This window comes from Oryza brachyantha, chromosome 6, assembly GCF_000231095.2.
Source record: "Oryza brachyantha chromosome 6, ObraRS2, whole genome shotgun sequence".
NCBI lineage: Eukaryota > Viridiplantae > Streptophyta > Magnoliopsida > Poales > Poaceae > Oryza > Oryza brachyantha.
Window position 1 is genome coordinate 21715816 of NC_023168.2, and position 16271 is coordinate 21732086.

At 40.9% G+C, this 16271-nt stretch overlaps 2 protein-coding genes across 2 annotated transcripts; one reads left to right on the forward strand and one right to left on the reverse strand.

The window, feature by feature from the left end:
- Positions 1-103: 103 nt before the first annotated feature.
- Positions 104-3865, reverse strand: LOC102703590 (cyclin-B2-2). Its single transcript, XM_006656450.3, has 12 exons — positions 3722-3865; positions 2978-3024; positions 2765-2894; positions 2614-2676; positions 2490-2535; positions 1925-2053; positions 1690-1827; positions 1512-1601; positions 1190-1411; positions 968-1066; positions 689-867; positions 104-594 (listed from the first exon to the last, which is right to left on the reverse strand). The coding sequence occupies exons 2-12, from the start codon at positions 3009-3011 to the stop codon at positions 447-449; spliced, it is 1278 nt and encodes a 425-aa protein (XP_006656513.1). The 5' UTR covers positions 3012-3024; positions 3722-3865; the 3' UTR covers positions 104-446.
- A 4849-nt stretch (positions 3866-8714) lies between these two features.
- LOC102700071 (U-box domain-containing protein 15-like) lies at positions 8715-11025 on the forward strand. Its single transcript, XM_040525394.1, has 2 exons — positions 8715-9633; positions 9748-11025. Exons 1-2 carry the CDS (start codon positions 8782-8784, stop codon positions 10789-10791), a joined length of 1896 nt encoding a protein of 631 aa, XP_040381328.1. The 5' UTR covers positions 8715-8781; the 3' UTR covers positions 10792-11025.
- Positions 11026-16271: the final 5246 nt, after the last annotated feature.

Here is a 16271-nt window from a genome sequence, read left to right on the forward strand (position 1 = left end):
TCAAAATTGAACTTCTGTAACAAACTGGCACAAAGAGAAATTCGCTCATAAAACATAACTGAAAGCATGCAAGATGCCACCAACCACAGTAGAGGGACTCAAGATGATTGAACAGGAAATTCAATTGATGTTTATTGTCAAATTGCAGGTACCACAGAATAAATGAAGAATTCTCTTAGATACAACATAAAATCAAGTTCCAACAGATTCAATTGGAATCAACCTAAAACACCCAAACGCAGATCAATGTATCATTGATGTTAAAGTTATTGAAAGTAAAGGCACACATTGCGCCAACCCGACCCATCAAATAACCTTGCAACAGATGTTGCATATATGCAGATCTCATCTCTGTAATTTCATCAAAGCAGGCCTCTATATATACACCTCTCATTCCCTTTCTCTCCATGGAAGTAGTCAGAGTGTGTATAACTAGCCAATCAGTTTTACAGTGCCACGCTCTTCAGCAAGAAGACGGCTGGCTCCAATTTTGCAGCGCAGCCATACCTAAATGTGCTGTACTTCCTATGAACCCCAGTAAGCTTCCCATGGCCTGCTTTTTGGTGGAGTTCAACCATCATCTTAGAGCACTCCCTGCAAGGCAAAGTTAACCTCAACTGTGAGTACAACAGCACAAGTTCAGTTAACATGATACTGAAATGTAAGACTAGGGGGATAGTTATAATACATCAGCTGTTCTTCAGAGTATTTTGTATGCAGCTCACAGCATTTGTTCCAGGACTTGAACCCATTGATGGTGCACTGGGCAGTGTAGATGGCAGCAGCCGCCAGCATCGACGGCCGGAATTTGAGCATCTCATACTCGACAAGGCTCAGCTCAATTATGAAGAATGACATGAGCTCGAGCTGTTTCAGTAGATAGTGAGCACTTGGGGTCAGAGAATGCACTCATACCATCAAAGATCATTAAGCATTACAAGATGGATGAAACAGCGTGTTGTCTTACCTTCTTGTCAGATTCTGCAGCCTTAAGGAACCTTCTCATGAAACAGTATGGAGTTGGAACTGACATATCGAACTGAAGGGTGTTCACAATCATCCTCTCCTGCATAAATATAAATGACACTTTCACTTCTCTGAAGTAGTTTAGCTTGTTCATAACAGAAATATCTGCTCTGAATATAAATGACACTGTTACTTCTCTGAAGATAGTACTATTCGTTCTTACCATTTCAAGAATATCTGCTCTTGTGTAGGCGCGATCACAGATCAGGATAAGATCCTCCACTACAGGAACGCTCACTTCTTCGTACTTGCAGGCGAGCAACATGGCAGTCACACCGACCAACTGAAGCTTCTTTCGCACCACATTTTCACGAGCCAAGAATCGGTCTATGATATTCACAGTAAGGAAAAGGGTCTCATCCAATAGCTCTAACTTGTAGTGCACCTGCATTGTACAAGCTAGCGTCAGAAACTGAGAATTTCCAAACCACATCATGAAGAATACCACAGCACAGAATTTGCTTAAATAAAATGCTCATGCTTACCTCTATCAGCCAATCGATGAGAATGCCACGCATCTTCTCATTTATGTCAGTTTGGCTCAACATGTAACTAGGAGAGACACAGCTCAACCCCTGTGCACACAGAATATACAATGAGATTACCCAGGTTCACAATTTGGTAACACATTAAAACAACCTATCCAGGTTCCACAAAAGTTACCTCGCTCCTCCTGTAGAAGCTGTAAATTTCATCAACATATTCAACTACTGCAAGAGAATTATTTGCATCACAGCTGTCAATATCAGGTGCTGCCTCCTCAATGTCTTCCATCTCAATTTCTTTCAGTTCAGAACTCATCTGAAATGACAAATTTGAATGATGATTAGTGACGAATCCTAAAAAACGTTAATTGGTAATGAATGCGTTCCAAGTATATGTGTATCATGTCCCTTACCACTTCGTCCATCTCAGACATCATTGGCAATGGCAAATCATCAGATATGACCTTGGTGCATTCCATATCTGCAGGACCATGAAAAGCGGCATCTACATTTCTTTTTTGCCTCTCACTTCCAATGGGTGCCTGCACAATAAGAACAACTTCATGAGTTGACCACTTGACTACTGTTATTTGTTCAAAGAAACTCACAGAATTGTTGTATTGTTAAATAACATGCCTCGTAAACATGCAGCTCTACATGTTAATTATGGACAGGGGGGAAGGGTCAAATTTTCAAGTTCTATAGCGGTACCATTTGAACTAGATTCTGGATCACTCATTTAAATTAGAAGATGCAGTGCATAAGCAATTAATATCGCATTTACAACCTCAATTTTGCCATTTCGAGCTCCTATGTGCAGAATCAAATAGAAACACACATTCACAGAGCATCTCACAACGACAGCAAACGCAAAGAGCAATTAGTAAATCATTGGGTATATGATGGGTAAGTTGACATATTAAGACAGCAGCGGTATTAAAATAGCAACAATTTTAATGGCTTTCATGAGTAAATTACCAGAGGAGCACTCGAAGGTTGGTTTGCCAGTGTTGCAGCAAATTTCCTGTCAAAAAAGCAAACATTTTCACAAAATATTTCGCTTAATTCAGTACAGAAGGTAAGTGGCAAGAACAGGTCGAACCTCGTAACAGGACGGTGTCCAGCTAATCCAGCTTGGTTCTTGGGATCCACGGCAGCAGGTTTACTGAATTATGGAAAGAAATTCAAACCCATTAGATATCCTGTAAAAAGCAGATTAGAATTCAGAGTTTGACAAAGTTCAGTGGATTTACTCTTGCAAACCCCTCTTGCTCACAGCCATGTGCTGGTGAGGTGCCCCGATGATGTTCTTGATGTCCCGCAGGGCCCTCCGGTTGTTGTTTGCCATCTCCGGCGCGTGCTTGACGCCCGCCATTGAAACACCTTCGTCCACAAATTATATGTTAGAGCAGAAAACTAGCCTGCAAAGCAGTAGACTAAATTCCAGATGAGGACAAACTTGGTACCTTGGTTGTAGTTTTCAGATCTCATGTTCTCCATCGCTGACGTTCTACTGTAGAAAAAACAAACCGAAATTTTGTCAGAACTCAAACACCGTGTCAGAAATTGAAGAAACAAGCAGTGATATGAGCAGGTATCATTATGAGGCACACGGATCTACAAATGGCAAGACATTATTGTTTGAATCGCTCGTGGTGTTTCGTTCGACGCCTTAAAAATTCCAGTTTTGACAACGATACAACACAGGAACTCAAAAATGGCAGATACCAGGAAAAGAAATAGATGAAAACCCTCCGAATTCCAACTCAGAAGACTTGCTGTGCTTCAATTCTCTCATCGGAGGGGAAAGAGCGAAGAAATTACACACCAAGAAAAAGAAAAACACGCACAAAAAGGAATATAGTTTCAGAAACGCTGTCCAGGAAAAGAAGCTCCCCCAAGAACCGGAGTCGTCTTTCCTGTGGAATCTTGGTAGAAACCGAGGCGGAAGAACCCATCGGAAGCACGAAAGATGAAATCTTTTGCAACAATCCCACCAGACCAACTCCTCGCTTTCATCCCATCTAACTAAAATATTTTCCCTGAATTCCTCCATGTAAGCGGAGATCCAAAGAAAATCGAGCTCAGGGAGCCAATCAAAACTGGAAAACCCGCATCAAGAAACGTGTAGCGAAAGCCTTACGCCATCAAGAACGCATCCATCCATCCATCTGACACACCGCAGGAAGAAGAAGAAGAAGAAGCCTTACTCGATCTAGTTCGTTCGGGGCGGAGACGAGAGAGGAAGGAAGATTGGCCACGTCCCTGTCACTCTCGCTCCTCTCTCTGTTCTACCAGCTGCCCAAGGAGGAGGAGGAGGAGGAGCGAGCTGGTGCTGCTGCCGCCGGTGGTGGTTGGAGCGGAGGCGGAGAGACGAGGAGGGGGAGGAGGGGGGAGACAGGGGAGAGATAAAAAAGGAGAGGTAGGAGGCGTAATTTGGCCGAAAAGGCAAGGGCGAAGCGGGCGGCCGCCCCCTGTCTCTCGCGTTTAAACGCAACGGTCGTGGGATCCCCGTCGTCCGATCTTCATCCCGCGGCGGAGGAGTGGTGGGGAGGCCTTAACGGCTACCCCCCGATGCCCACATGTGAGCTTTGCTTTCAAAAATAGCAGTAGCAGCTGTTCTCTTCCTTCCTCATCTCCAACCAAAAGCCTTTTATTTAGTAATTTTTAATAATACTCTATATACTACTATACTGGTATTAACAAGGAGTAGAGGCTATTTTTAGTCACTCGTTTTGGGAATTCTCTAAATGCGCCATACTGTCACAGGGGACCCTGGCCTGTGAAGTATTTATTCACAAATATTTGCTTGATTCGAAGTGCAATACATTCGTTTTTGCAAATGGAAACTACCTACAGCAGTACAAGCTCATGGCCTTGGTTAATCTATTGTACAACTAAAATCATGGTATTAACTTTTATAATTCCCCATAAATCTTGGCTTGTCCATATATTTTTTTCGTTTTGCAGCAAACGATTCTTTCACTACCTTTGTGTTTAAATGCACAAAGATGTTTAATTTTAAACATGAAATTTGACCAACATCTGTTTTCTTCTGATTTGTTTATTATGGAAGGTGCTTTAAGTATGATATATCTTTACACATATGCACTATTTTTCAAATAACACGAATGATCTAGCCAACAACCAAGTCACACATTTAAAAATGGAATAAGTAACTTTTTTCACTAGATTAACCTAGATGGTTGCTATAACTTCACAAAGCTAGGGCATGAGCAGTGTTAACTAAGCGTTTCATTTTTTAGGATAATGGGAATCACGACATTTGTTTCAACAAAAGCCACAAACAATTATTACAAAGTCTCAAGCGCATAAGGCTGTGAATACAATTTGAAAAAAAAAATGACAAGGACATGACAAATGATAACACTATACATTTCTTAAGCTCTAAAATGCCAATGCTAACAATTCCAACAGGGAAGAGTTTGCACAAAAAAGTTTATTATAAATAAATTAAGCTAGGGCAAGTATCAACTTCACGTAATCACGTCCAACAAAAAAATATCAAGAAATAGAATGACCAACCTGTTGAGTGGAGCAACAATTGTTTTAATGGCATACCTTCAGACTGTTTGTCTGTCATCCAAAAACATCGGACATCTTTGTGAGATTGGTCATGGGTGGGATGTTTGGTCGAAGACATCAAGAAGATCAGCGCCGAGATGAATGCCTGTTATTTTATCCATGTCGGTCGGTTATGTAATGTAGAGGCACACACCTTAGCTCATTGCTCTGAACACTTTGTCTATAATATCTATCATAATGAGACTTCGGAATGTATTCGGGAGATGCTTCGTTCTGATGTTCAGTAATCAATAGAGGTGCCTGCATTATCTAAAAAAAAGGACATACCTTCACATCTATCCCCTTTGAGGTGACGAGGATGTCATGATTTGAGCGCTCACCATCGTACATGTCATAGTAAACATTAGTGCTACACAGGCCTGTACTAAACTACCATTGATGGAATCATCTTCTCCGGGGTAGTCATCTCCATAATGTGGCTGTGGCTTCTTTCAACGGCATTGATTCTTCATGGCGTCGGTGTATTTCACTATAGAGTGCCCCCCTGATCAAGCAAATCTAGAAACGATGATAGTGATGATTGTTGCAACCACCTCCCCCTTGTTTACATAGATTGATGTGGTGGTGACACATGTAGGAGTCGTAAAGAGCTAGGAAAGCCACCAGATCTAGGGGATTCAACAACAACAGCAGTAGTTGCATGGCCATCTTCATACCTCTTGATTGATATGGAGCTGGAGTAATTTACCTATACGAATAGATGATTGTTGCAGCCGCCTCTTCCTTGTTGCCATTGATTGATGTGGCGGTGACACATGTATGGGTGCTAAACAGCTAGAAAAGCCACTAGATCTAGTGGATTTAGCAACAACGACGGTGGTTAGCATGGGCACCTTCGCACCTCTCGATTGATATGTGGTGGAACAATTTACCCATACAAGCACATGGTTGATGGTTAAGAATACCACCAAGTCTTGTAAAATCAACAACAACAACAACAACAACAACGGTGGTGGTTGGGGGGAGGGTAGAATTTTCTCGTAAGAACAAATAAAGAGGGATGATGAAAAGACCCGGGTCAACGGCTAGGAAAACCACCAAATCTAGTGGAAACCGCAACAAAGACGATGGTTGGTATGGTCACCTCCACAGCTAGCTAGGGTATTTTGATATTGATTGATATGATGGATAACGATGACGGCTAAGAAGACAACCAATTCTAGCGAAACCCGCAAGAATAGTGGTGATGGTGGCGGTAGAATTTGCTCAGAATAATAAAGTGGGTAGATGGAAGAGTCTTGGTCGACAACTAGGAAAGTGAATCAAGCAGAATCGACGAAAATGATGTTGGTTGCCATGGGTCACTTGGGAAAGGAGAAAATGTTATATTTTAGTATTTTAAATTAATAGAAGACTATTTTATTTTATTTTGTTAATGGGTGAAACCATAGCTGGAATTGTTATTTCATTTTTTTATATGAGGTGGTTGGCTATTAATGGTCTAAACAATACAAGGGAATATTTTATTTTGTTTAATATATACCATCCAGGATGGGTTAAACCATAGTTGGATATTTTTCATTTTGTTTAATATGAGATTGTCCAGTCTTAATGGGCCTAACCACAATAGGAAACCAAATCTTGGAAAACTAATACATACCTTTTATTTTGGGGCAGAACTAATACTTTCTTTGTGTGACAACATCGGTGAATATTATAGACACTATTGTCTTTCGAATTGTGCTAGTATGAGAGCATGTTCAAAGGTAGAGTCTATCTAACCCTAAAAGAGGATTTCTAATAGGTACATATTCACGTGCCATGAACAAGTCCCTCCTAACTCCTAACTCTAAAGAGAGGGGAGACATGTTTTTCCTTCTCGTTTCCAATGATGCTAGAGCAAGTTGTTGGAGCTAATCCGAATTACAACTCGGATTGCAAACTTTTTTTTATTGAAAATTTAACATATAGCCTAAACCTTTCAACTTGACTCATGAAACATTCAATTTAAAATATGAAACTTCAACCAGAACCTCAACAACTTTATGCCCAAAATTTTGAACTTTCAAGCCAAAACTATCCGATTTCCAAATTTTCTACTCAAATATATACAAGTTCCTACTTATGATATCAAACTTTTAACTCAAACCGTCGAAACTTTCTCCTTCAAACTTTCAAACTTGCAATAACATGCTGAGGAGCTAATTATATGTCAATATCGGAGGAAGAAGGTGTGGTGTCATAATAATCTACATAAAGAAAAAGACTTAAGGTGGACTGGCCGGACCCATTTGTCATGGAGAAAGAGAGTGGCATCTACTATCTTCGTCTCGAAATATGATTATTTTTTAGTTTTTTATACAATGTTTTGACTCTTTGTCTTATTTAAAATTTTTTACGATTAATATTTTTTCTTACTAGATGATAAAATATGATAGTACTTTATTACGTGACTAATTTTTTAAATTTTTGTATAAATTTTTCAAACGTTGAACACGAAAAAACGAAAAATGAAGTTATTATAGGACGGAGGTAGTATAAAGGATGTGGGCCAAGATCTTTTGTTATCCACAGCCACAGGTCGAAGTAAAACTTGTGGAAAAGTAGGGACAAATCATAAGCAAATTGTGGAATGAATGAATGTTTCATGGATATTATACCGTCCCTTTCCTGCTGATGGTTTAATAATGCACGTTGGTTTGCCGTTGCTTTTTGGGCCACATGGATGGACATGGTCCAGCCCAGTCGATCCCCATACTTTACCGTTATGTCTCCACCAATTTTATTTTGGGGGTGTTTGGATTGTGAAAATTTTTGGGAGCAGTGTCACATCAAATGTTTGACCGAATGTTGGAAGAGGTTTTCGGACACGAATGAAAAAACGAATTTCACGGCTAGCCAAGAAACCGCGAGACGAATCTTTTGAGCCTAATTAATCCGTCATTAGCACATGTTGGTTACTGTAGCACTTATGGCTAATCATGGACTACCTAGGCTCAAAAGATTCGTCTCAAGATCTCTTCTATAACTGTGTAATTAGTTTTTTGATTCATCTATATTTAATGCTTTATTTAAATGTCTAAAAATTTGATTTGATATTTTTGGAAAAAAAATTGTGAACTAAACAAGGCCTTTGTTTTCCTAGGCACAGAAGAAGCTACTACCAGGAAGCACAGTAAAAGTTCAGGCTACACGTACGTACTGTTACACTAATTCACCCAAACAATATTCTCCCTGCAATCGTTGGTCAGAGTTTAGCCCAGATCGAAATGTCATGGCGCTATTCCAAAGAAATATTTACGGACAATTTTATTATCTTTAGGAAGGTAACGGGCCGTATTTTCTGGTAGCATGTAATGTACCTTTGGTATATCTAGTCTCTATATATTAATTTGGAATTACCAATATTGTACGCTAAAATGTTTTATACTTAAAAAAAGTACTTTATCACAAACCTAATGAAATGGATTCCCAACAATATGGAGTGGAGTATACTAAAAAAAAATTACTAGATTATGTTGAAATGAAGTGGCAGCAGAAATTTGGTAATTTGAGGAAGGAAGCATGCATGCATGCATGTCTCCGATCCTAGAATTGAGGTGAAGCCGGCAATTAACGTAGCAAGCAGCTGCATGCGGATCGAAGTTGGAGCGGTGGTGGTGGTGGTGGTCGTCGTCAATCAAATCCAGCTGGGATTGGGGTTGGATTGGCCATCGATCAAGCGATGCTGCGGACGGGCGTGGCGGAGGCGGAGCCGTCGGGGCGGCAGCTGTCCGACGGGGACCTGCTGGATGAGCTGCTGGCGACGGCGAACTCGGCGCGCGCGTTCCAGGAGTTCCGGCAGTCGCAGCGCAAGGAGTGCTTCAACCTCCTCCGCTGGCTGCAGCTGCTCCTCCCCCTCGTCCAGGAGCTCCGCGAGTCCGCCCCTCCCCTCTCCGACGACGCCTACCACCGCCTGGCCCTCCTCGGCCGCGCCTTCCAGGCCGCCCGCCGCCTCCTCCGCTGCTGCCACGACGGCAGCAAGATCTACCTCACCCTCGAGAGCGAGGCCGTCATGGGCAGGTTCCGCGCCGTCTACGAGAAGATCAACACGGCGCTCGACGGCATGCCCTACGCCGACCTGGGCGTCTCCGACGAGGTGAAGGAGCAGGTGGAGCTCATCAACACGCAGCTGAAGCGGAGCAAGAAGCGGACGGACACGCAGGACATGGAGCTGGCCATGGACCTGATGGTGATCCTGCAGAGCCAGGAGCACGACGGCAACAACGCCGACCGCCCCATCCTGGAGAGGCTGGCCAAGAGGCTGGAGCTGCAGAGCCTCGCCGACCTCCGCGCCGAGACCATGGCCATCAAGAAGCTCATCAACAGCAGCGAGCGCGCCGACAGCACCAGCCAGATGGTCGACCTCCTCCAGCGCCTCAAGGCCATCGCCGGCGTGGACGAGAAGAACATCCTCGGCGAGGTCTCCATCCCCAAGTACCTGGAGAAGTGCCCCTCCCTCGTGATCCCCAACGACTTCCTCTGCCCCATCTCCCTCGAGATCATGACGGACCCCGTCATCATCGCCACTGGCCGGGCAAGTCGCTCTCATCCTGAATTTCTGCAGACTTAACGAGCATGTCCTCTGCATCCTGAGGTAGGACATGCATGAGCTTCTTCAATTCGATAATCTCATCCTGAATTTCTGCAGACTTACGAGCGCCGGAGCATCCAGAAATGGCTGGACGCCGGGCAGAAGACGTGCCCCAAGACGCAGCAGCCGCTGGCGCATCTCTCGCTGGCGCCAAACTACGCGCTCAAGAACCTCATCATGCAATGGTGCGACAAGAACAAGGTGGAGATCCAGCTCATCGGGGAGTCGCCGCCGCCCGAGCCGCCGGAGGATCCCAAGGTGGTCATCCCGTCGCTGGTGAAGGACCTCTCGTCGCCTCACCTCGACGTGCAGCGCAAGGCCGTCAAGAAGATCCGGACGCTGTCCAAGGAGAACCCCGAGAACAGGCTGCTCGTCACCGACAGCGGCGGCATCCCGGCGCTCATCGGCCTCCTCCCTTACCCGGACAAGAAGATCCAGGAGAACACCGTCACCTCGCTGCTCAACCTCTCCATCGACGAGGGCAACAAGCTCCTCATCGCCAAAGGCGGAGCCATCCCCTTCATCATCGAGGTGCTCCGGAACGGCAGCGTGGAGGGCCAGGAGAACTCGGCGGCGGCCCTGTTCAGCCTCTCCATGGTGGACGAGAACAAGGTCGCCATCGGAGCCCTCGGCGGCATAGCTCCACTGGTCGACCTCCTGCAGAACGGCACCATTAGAGGCAAGAAGGACGCCTCCACCGCCATCTTCAACCTCATGCTCAACAACCCCAACAAGCTGAGGGCCATCGAGGCAGGCATCCTGCCCGCACTGCTCAAGCTGCTCGACGACAACAAGGCCGCCATGGTTGACGAGGCGCTCTCCATCTTCCTCCTGCTGGCGTCCCACTCCACGTGCCGGGCCGAGGTTGGGACGGACCACTTCGTCGACATGCTTGTGCGGATCATCAAGGATGGGACTCCCAAGAACAAGGAGTGCGCGCTCTCGGTTCTGCTCGAGCTAGGCTTGGCCAACAATGCTCTCATGGCGCACGCGCTCTGCTCTGGTCTCCATGATCATCTCGCCGACGTCGCAAAGAACGGCACAAGCAGAGCACAGAGGAAGGCCAATTCTTTGATTCAGCTTGCTCGCAAGTGTTCATGAAAACATCGTCTGATCAGTTGATTAAGCATGAACACAGTAATACACACGTATACATATAATATAGTACTAGTTTTTGGATCAATATATTAGGTTCATCCACCAAAGAACTGAAGGAGTGACAAATTATAAAACTGCAATTTTGTTTGCTGTAACTCGTCTGACCTATATATGGTAAATACTCTATATAAAAGGAAATCATTAGTTGATGTTTTAACAATAAAATCATTTTCGAATTGCTAGCTAGATTACAGTCGGCGGTTTTTTTTCTGCAACTTTCGATATTTTTTTAACCGTTCGATTTGCTCCAAGCCACGAACCCGCGCCCTCACAGACTGCACTGTCACTTCACTAACGTGGAAGTTTAAATAGTTAATTAAAAAATAGTTCAATCGTTTTAGTAGGATGTGCTAATATGTTTTTCCAAAAAAAAAACTATTTATCTTTGATTCTTTGTGACCTTCATTTGTAAGTTAACATGAAAAAACTCATGTTACATTTGGAGTTTTCTGTAATCAATGTCTCAGTATATGCACAGGTGGATAAATAAAGAGATACACCCTCCGTCCTAAAATAAACCAATTCCTGCGTTAATAAAGAGATACATCCATATGTACATTAATAAATTTACACATATGCATATATCTATATATATATATAATATTTATATGTAGATGAATCTAGGCATAGCTAAAACATTTTAAAATTTCTCTTAGCTGATACAACAATGATATACCCAGCACGAGTGGCGAATTTGGGAATTTTAGATAAGGATATACCCGCTAAAAAATTGTATACAATTTGGTATATCCACTTTAACAAATCAGTAATAATTATAGAATAAACAATGTGATTCAATATATATGCACTAGCAACATGTTAAGGCTTAAATTCATGGACTAAGTTAAAATCATCCCTAAATACAATCTGTAGTGTATATACCGGTTTGCAATCTGTAAAAGTGCACGGTATGCCAAGACATACCTACCATACCATATAGTTTTGCCCTTGCCCAACAGTATGCGTATTTTTAGAAAGAAAATCTCCATATAAGAAAATGAATGTACTCCATCCGTTTCATATATTATATGATACTATTGATTAATGTACATTGTTCGTATCTTTAGATTTATTAAGTTAATTCATATGAATATATGAAATATTAGAAAGTCTTATAATTGTAAAACGGGATAGATCGTACTTACAACGTAGTTTTAGGAAAACAAATTATCCAAACAAAAATAAAAAGCAAGAACGTAGTAAACTCTGTAGCATAATTGTCTGACGTCGACATATCCTGTACGTATACGTTACTAGTATGAGGCGAAAGTTGACTACGGTGTCTGGCCGGTTGAGACCAAAAGCAAAAATTGGGAAACGGAGCATATCGATCTCATCCCACGCAGGCATTGTGTCACTGCACCAGACCAAAATAAATTTTATTATACAGAGAGAGAGGCACGTGTATATATATATATATAAAGTACGAAGCTATGGGTTTGGAATCTTTACATTCATATACTGAAGTAACTCTCAAAATCGTAGAATAATTAATTTTTTATAACTCTTAAAAATGACATTAGCCATATGTTAGATGATATTTTTGAGAGTGGCAAAAAGTTAAAAGCTTCCTCAATCGTCCATTTATGTGGGTAAATGCATGCCGTTATTAGTGACTACAGCAATTCATCCAAAATATTGTTTTGATGGCTCACAGTTCAATTCCAGCCTAGCAGAAGCCCACAATCGCCAATATCTAGAATGATTTGGGTTTAATTTACTGGCTGGTTGCATGCCTCGCGCTATCTCGGTTCAAAAGCCTCGTTGTTTTGTGTTTATAAGTATAAGCGAAACTGCTTATTAATTAATAAAAATAGGTAATTTTTTTATAAACATGTTCTAGTTGATCTAAAACCAAATGTTAAAAAATAAATACGATGATAAAAAAAACCATAATCAACTCCGAATTTAATTTTTAAAATTTAAATTTTAGCTTATAAGGATAAATATAAGAATAAGAGAAGAATAAGAAACTATAGTGATGTTTGCTTTTGCTTTCCAGAAATGCTATGCTATGGCACTCTGCACTTAATTGACGCTCAGCTCCACACTTCTCTCGGCGGGTTGGTGAGCCATATGGGTTAGATGAGCTACATGAATAGCCCATGTGCCTTATGTTTCTCCAATCTTAATTTACGATGATTTTGTTTATTTATTTGATAGTTATATAGCACAATATAATAGAACTTTTAACTCTAAGTTTCATATTTTATGAAAAACAATACAACATGGACTAAAAAGTTTTGAAGTTGGAGGGTTTTTTTCAGGGTAGCTAGAATGTTTCCAAATAGAAAGTTTTTATCAATCAAAGTATAAAGTTTTGCAATTTTAAGTAGACATTTACATATGTCGGTAGGAAGTTTCACAAAAAATTAAATTTAGTGTATGAATAAAAATTTGATAGGTATAAAATTCTACTTACCAAAAAACTAAAGTTAAGGCTCTCACCGACAAAAATTAATATGGCCAAGTACACACGTGCACGTGAGCTGCTAAGGCTTCCTATCAATGCATGCGTGTGCGTGAGTTGGGCAACCGTTTCATGTACGGACGTAGTTTAGATATTAGTCGTCTAGTTGTCCTCCTCAACTTACTAGTAGCTCGTACTTACTAAATAATTAAATACATGTATTTAGAAGAATTGATATCGTCCTCCCTAACTTATTAGTAGCTCGTACTTACTAAATAATTACATAGATGTACTTAGCAGGATTTATATAGATAGAAGTTATGAGCCATATGGGTCAGATGAGCTACATGAATAGCCCTTGTGCCTTACTCCCTCCGTCCCAAAATAAACCAAATTTTCACTGTTTACCTATAATTTTTGACTCTTTGTCTTATTCAAATTTTTTTTGCGATTGATATTTTTGTTTTTATTAGATGATAAATCATGAATAGTACTTTACGTGTCACTAATTTTTTTCTAATTTCCTGAAAATTTTTCAAATAAGACGGATGGATACGGAAACCGGAGAATTGGTTTCTTTTTGGGACAGAGGGAGTATGTTTCTCCAATCTTAATTTATGTTGATTTTGTTTATTTATTTGATAGCTGTAGCACAATATAATATAACTTTTAACTCCAAATTTCATATTTTGTGAAAAAGAAAACAACATGGACTAAAAAGTTTTGAAGTAGGAGGGATTTTATTGGTGTAGAATGTTCCCGAAAAGAATTTTTTAATTAAAAAATAGGAGTATAAAGTTTTACAATTTTAGTATATATTTATATATGGCGGTAGGAAGTTCTATGGAAAAAAAATAAATTTTAGTGTATGCATAGAAATTTAATAGGTCAAAACTAAAGTTGAGGCCCTCGCCGACAAAAAATAATATGGCCAAGTGCACACGTGCACGTGAGCTGCGGAGGCTTCCTATAAATGCATGCGTGCATGTGAGCGGGGCAACCGTTTCACATATGGACGTAGTTAATATCAGCCGTTTTGTCGTCCTCCTCAACTCACCGGTAGCTCGTACCAAATAATTAAATTATATACATGCATTTAGAAGAATTTATATACATGTATCGACCGAGTTAGACCTTTAATTTTCTCCAAAAAAGCTACTTACCGGATATGACTAAATGATAATATTGTTTTAAAGAACATAAACAACTATGAAAAGAAGTTGCAAGTACATGAATACACTAATTAGCTTTATCTCCTAAGAGAAAATTGTGTCTTGTTGATGTAATTGACTGATATTAATAAAACTTACATTATCTTGAAAAAGAAAAATGTATTAACTAAATGTGCATAAGTAATCGTGAAGATTTGTTATCCTTGCCTCACACAAAAAACAACGTCCAATATGTTTGCTTATTTACTTAAAGAGGGCAATGATTTCTATGGGGGGGGCTTTGTACATGTGTCTTTGAAACAACGGTAGGCTTTTAACCATTATTTAAAAACAAAAAAAAATGAATTTAGATCGATGGAATTAAAGCTTGTAGGTGAAGATGGCATGGATACAGTCAAATTAATTATAAAGTGGTTGCATGCTATCTATCTCAAATCACCGGCCGGGCGTTCGGACTTGCTCTTTTTCTCCATGCGGAGTCACAAGGGATATGACACCTACGGCAGCAGATGCAGATGCATATATGTATGTATTAGTAGGTGGTTCTTGTCTCTACGTACGTATACGTATACGTATATAGCGCTACGTACGTACATTTGTACATATAGCTAGCTAAGCCAGTCAGTCCCCCTTCCGGCCGGCCACCCCCCGCTCCCCTCCCTGCTCACCACATTATTATATACACTGGACGGACTTGCTCCAAATCCTCCATTTATGCATAAATAAATGTATGCATGGGCATGGACCGGTGTTACTAATTAATTAAGCCATGGCTAGCAGCAATTAATCCGAAAGATTTTTTTCATTATTGCTCATAGTTCAATATTTCTAGCCTAGCTAGCAGAAGCCCACACTCACACATGCATGCATATGCGTGTCGATCGATATCTAAAGTGATTTTGGTTTAATTTGCCAGTTACAGGGCTCTCCTCACTCACTGGTAGATATTTTGCTATAGTACCAGTTTATATGGTAACCGGCGTACATTTTTTATAATTGGTGACATTATCGTCATCGATATCTCAATCATATCGATATCTTACTGCAGGTTCATGCATGTAGGCAGGCAAAGAATATAGCTATCTAGACCTCTATTATTTTTCCCCACAGCTACTTAATTACCAGGCATATTGAGTGTGAGAAATGATAATATTGTTTCAAATAACATAAACAGCTACGATAAAATGTTCCAAGTACATGAATGAATATACTAATTAGCAGCTAGCTTTATCTCCTAGGAGAAAAATGTATATATTGACTTAAAATATGCATAAGTAATAATGGTGTGGACATGTTACGGTTGAATAGGAAAACCACAGAGCTTCAGAAGAAAATTGATGCGCTTTCTCTCTACCCAAAAGAGAGAGGGAAAAAAACGAAGAATGTAGTAATTAAACTCTATACCGCTGTATTAATTTATGTTAATATATATATCTACGTCGAGATAAGATAAGCCGTGCATACGTCCGTTTGTTGTGGAGTAGCAAAAGTTGACTCCTGCCGGTCGACCCCAAAAACAAACACACGTTGGACATTATATGATGCACACGCGCGTGCAGCACTAGTCCTGTACTCCAACTGTTGTTATGAAACACAGGAGCAGATCGATCGACAAAAGGAATTCGAATCACAAGGAATTCATTCAAATTACCTTAAATTATTTGTTTTGTCGATCGGTCGAGCTTACAATACAAAGTTCATTGAAATTAAACAAGTCCAAAAGAGGACCAAAAAGTCAGACAGAAAGAAATAAAAAGGATATGTATGTATGTATGTATGTATGTATGGTGCATGCAGACAACACAACGCGCGCAAGCACGTCGATCGAAAGCCCTAGCTAA

Excerpts from the sequence above, each read along its gene's own strand:
- LOC102703590 (XM_006656450.3), bottom strand. The coding sequence starts at position 3,011 with ATGGAGAACATGAGATCTGAAAACTACAACCAAG. Across the intron at positions 2,054-2,489 it reads AACCTTCGAGTGCTCCTCTG|GCACCCATTGGAAGTGAGAG; the intron begins GTAATTTACTCA and ends CTTATTGTGCAG. Across the intron at positions 1,412-1,511 it reads TCATCGATTGGCTGATAGAG|GTGCACTACAAGTTAGAGCT; the intron begins GTAAGCATGAGC and ends TGTACAATGCAG.
- LOC102700071 (XM_040525394.1), top strand. The coding sequence starts at position 8,782 with ATGCTGCGGACGGGCGTGGCGGAGGCGGAGCCGTCGGGGCGGCAGCTG. Across the intron at positions 9,634-9,747 it reads TCATCATCGCCACTGGCCGG|ACTTACGAGCGCCGGAGCAT; the intron begins GCAAGTCGCTCT and ends GAATTTCTGCAG.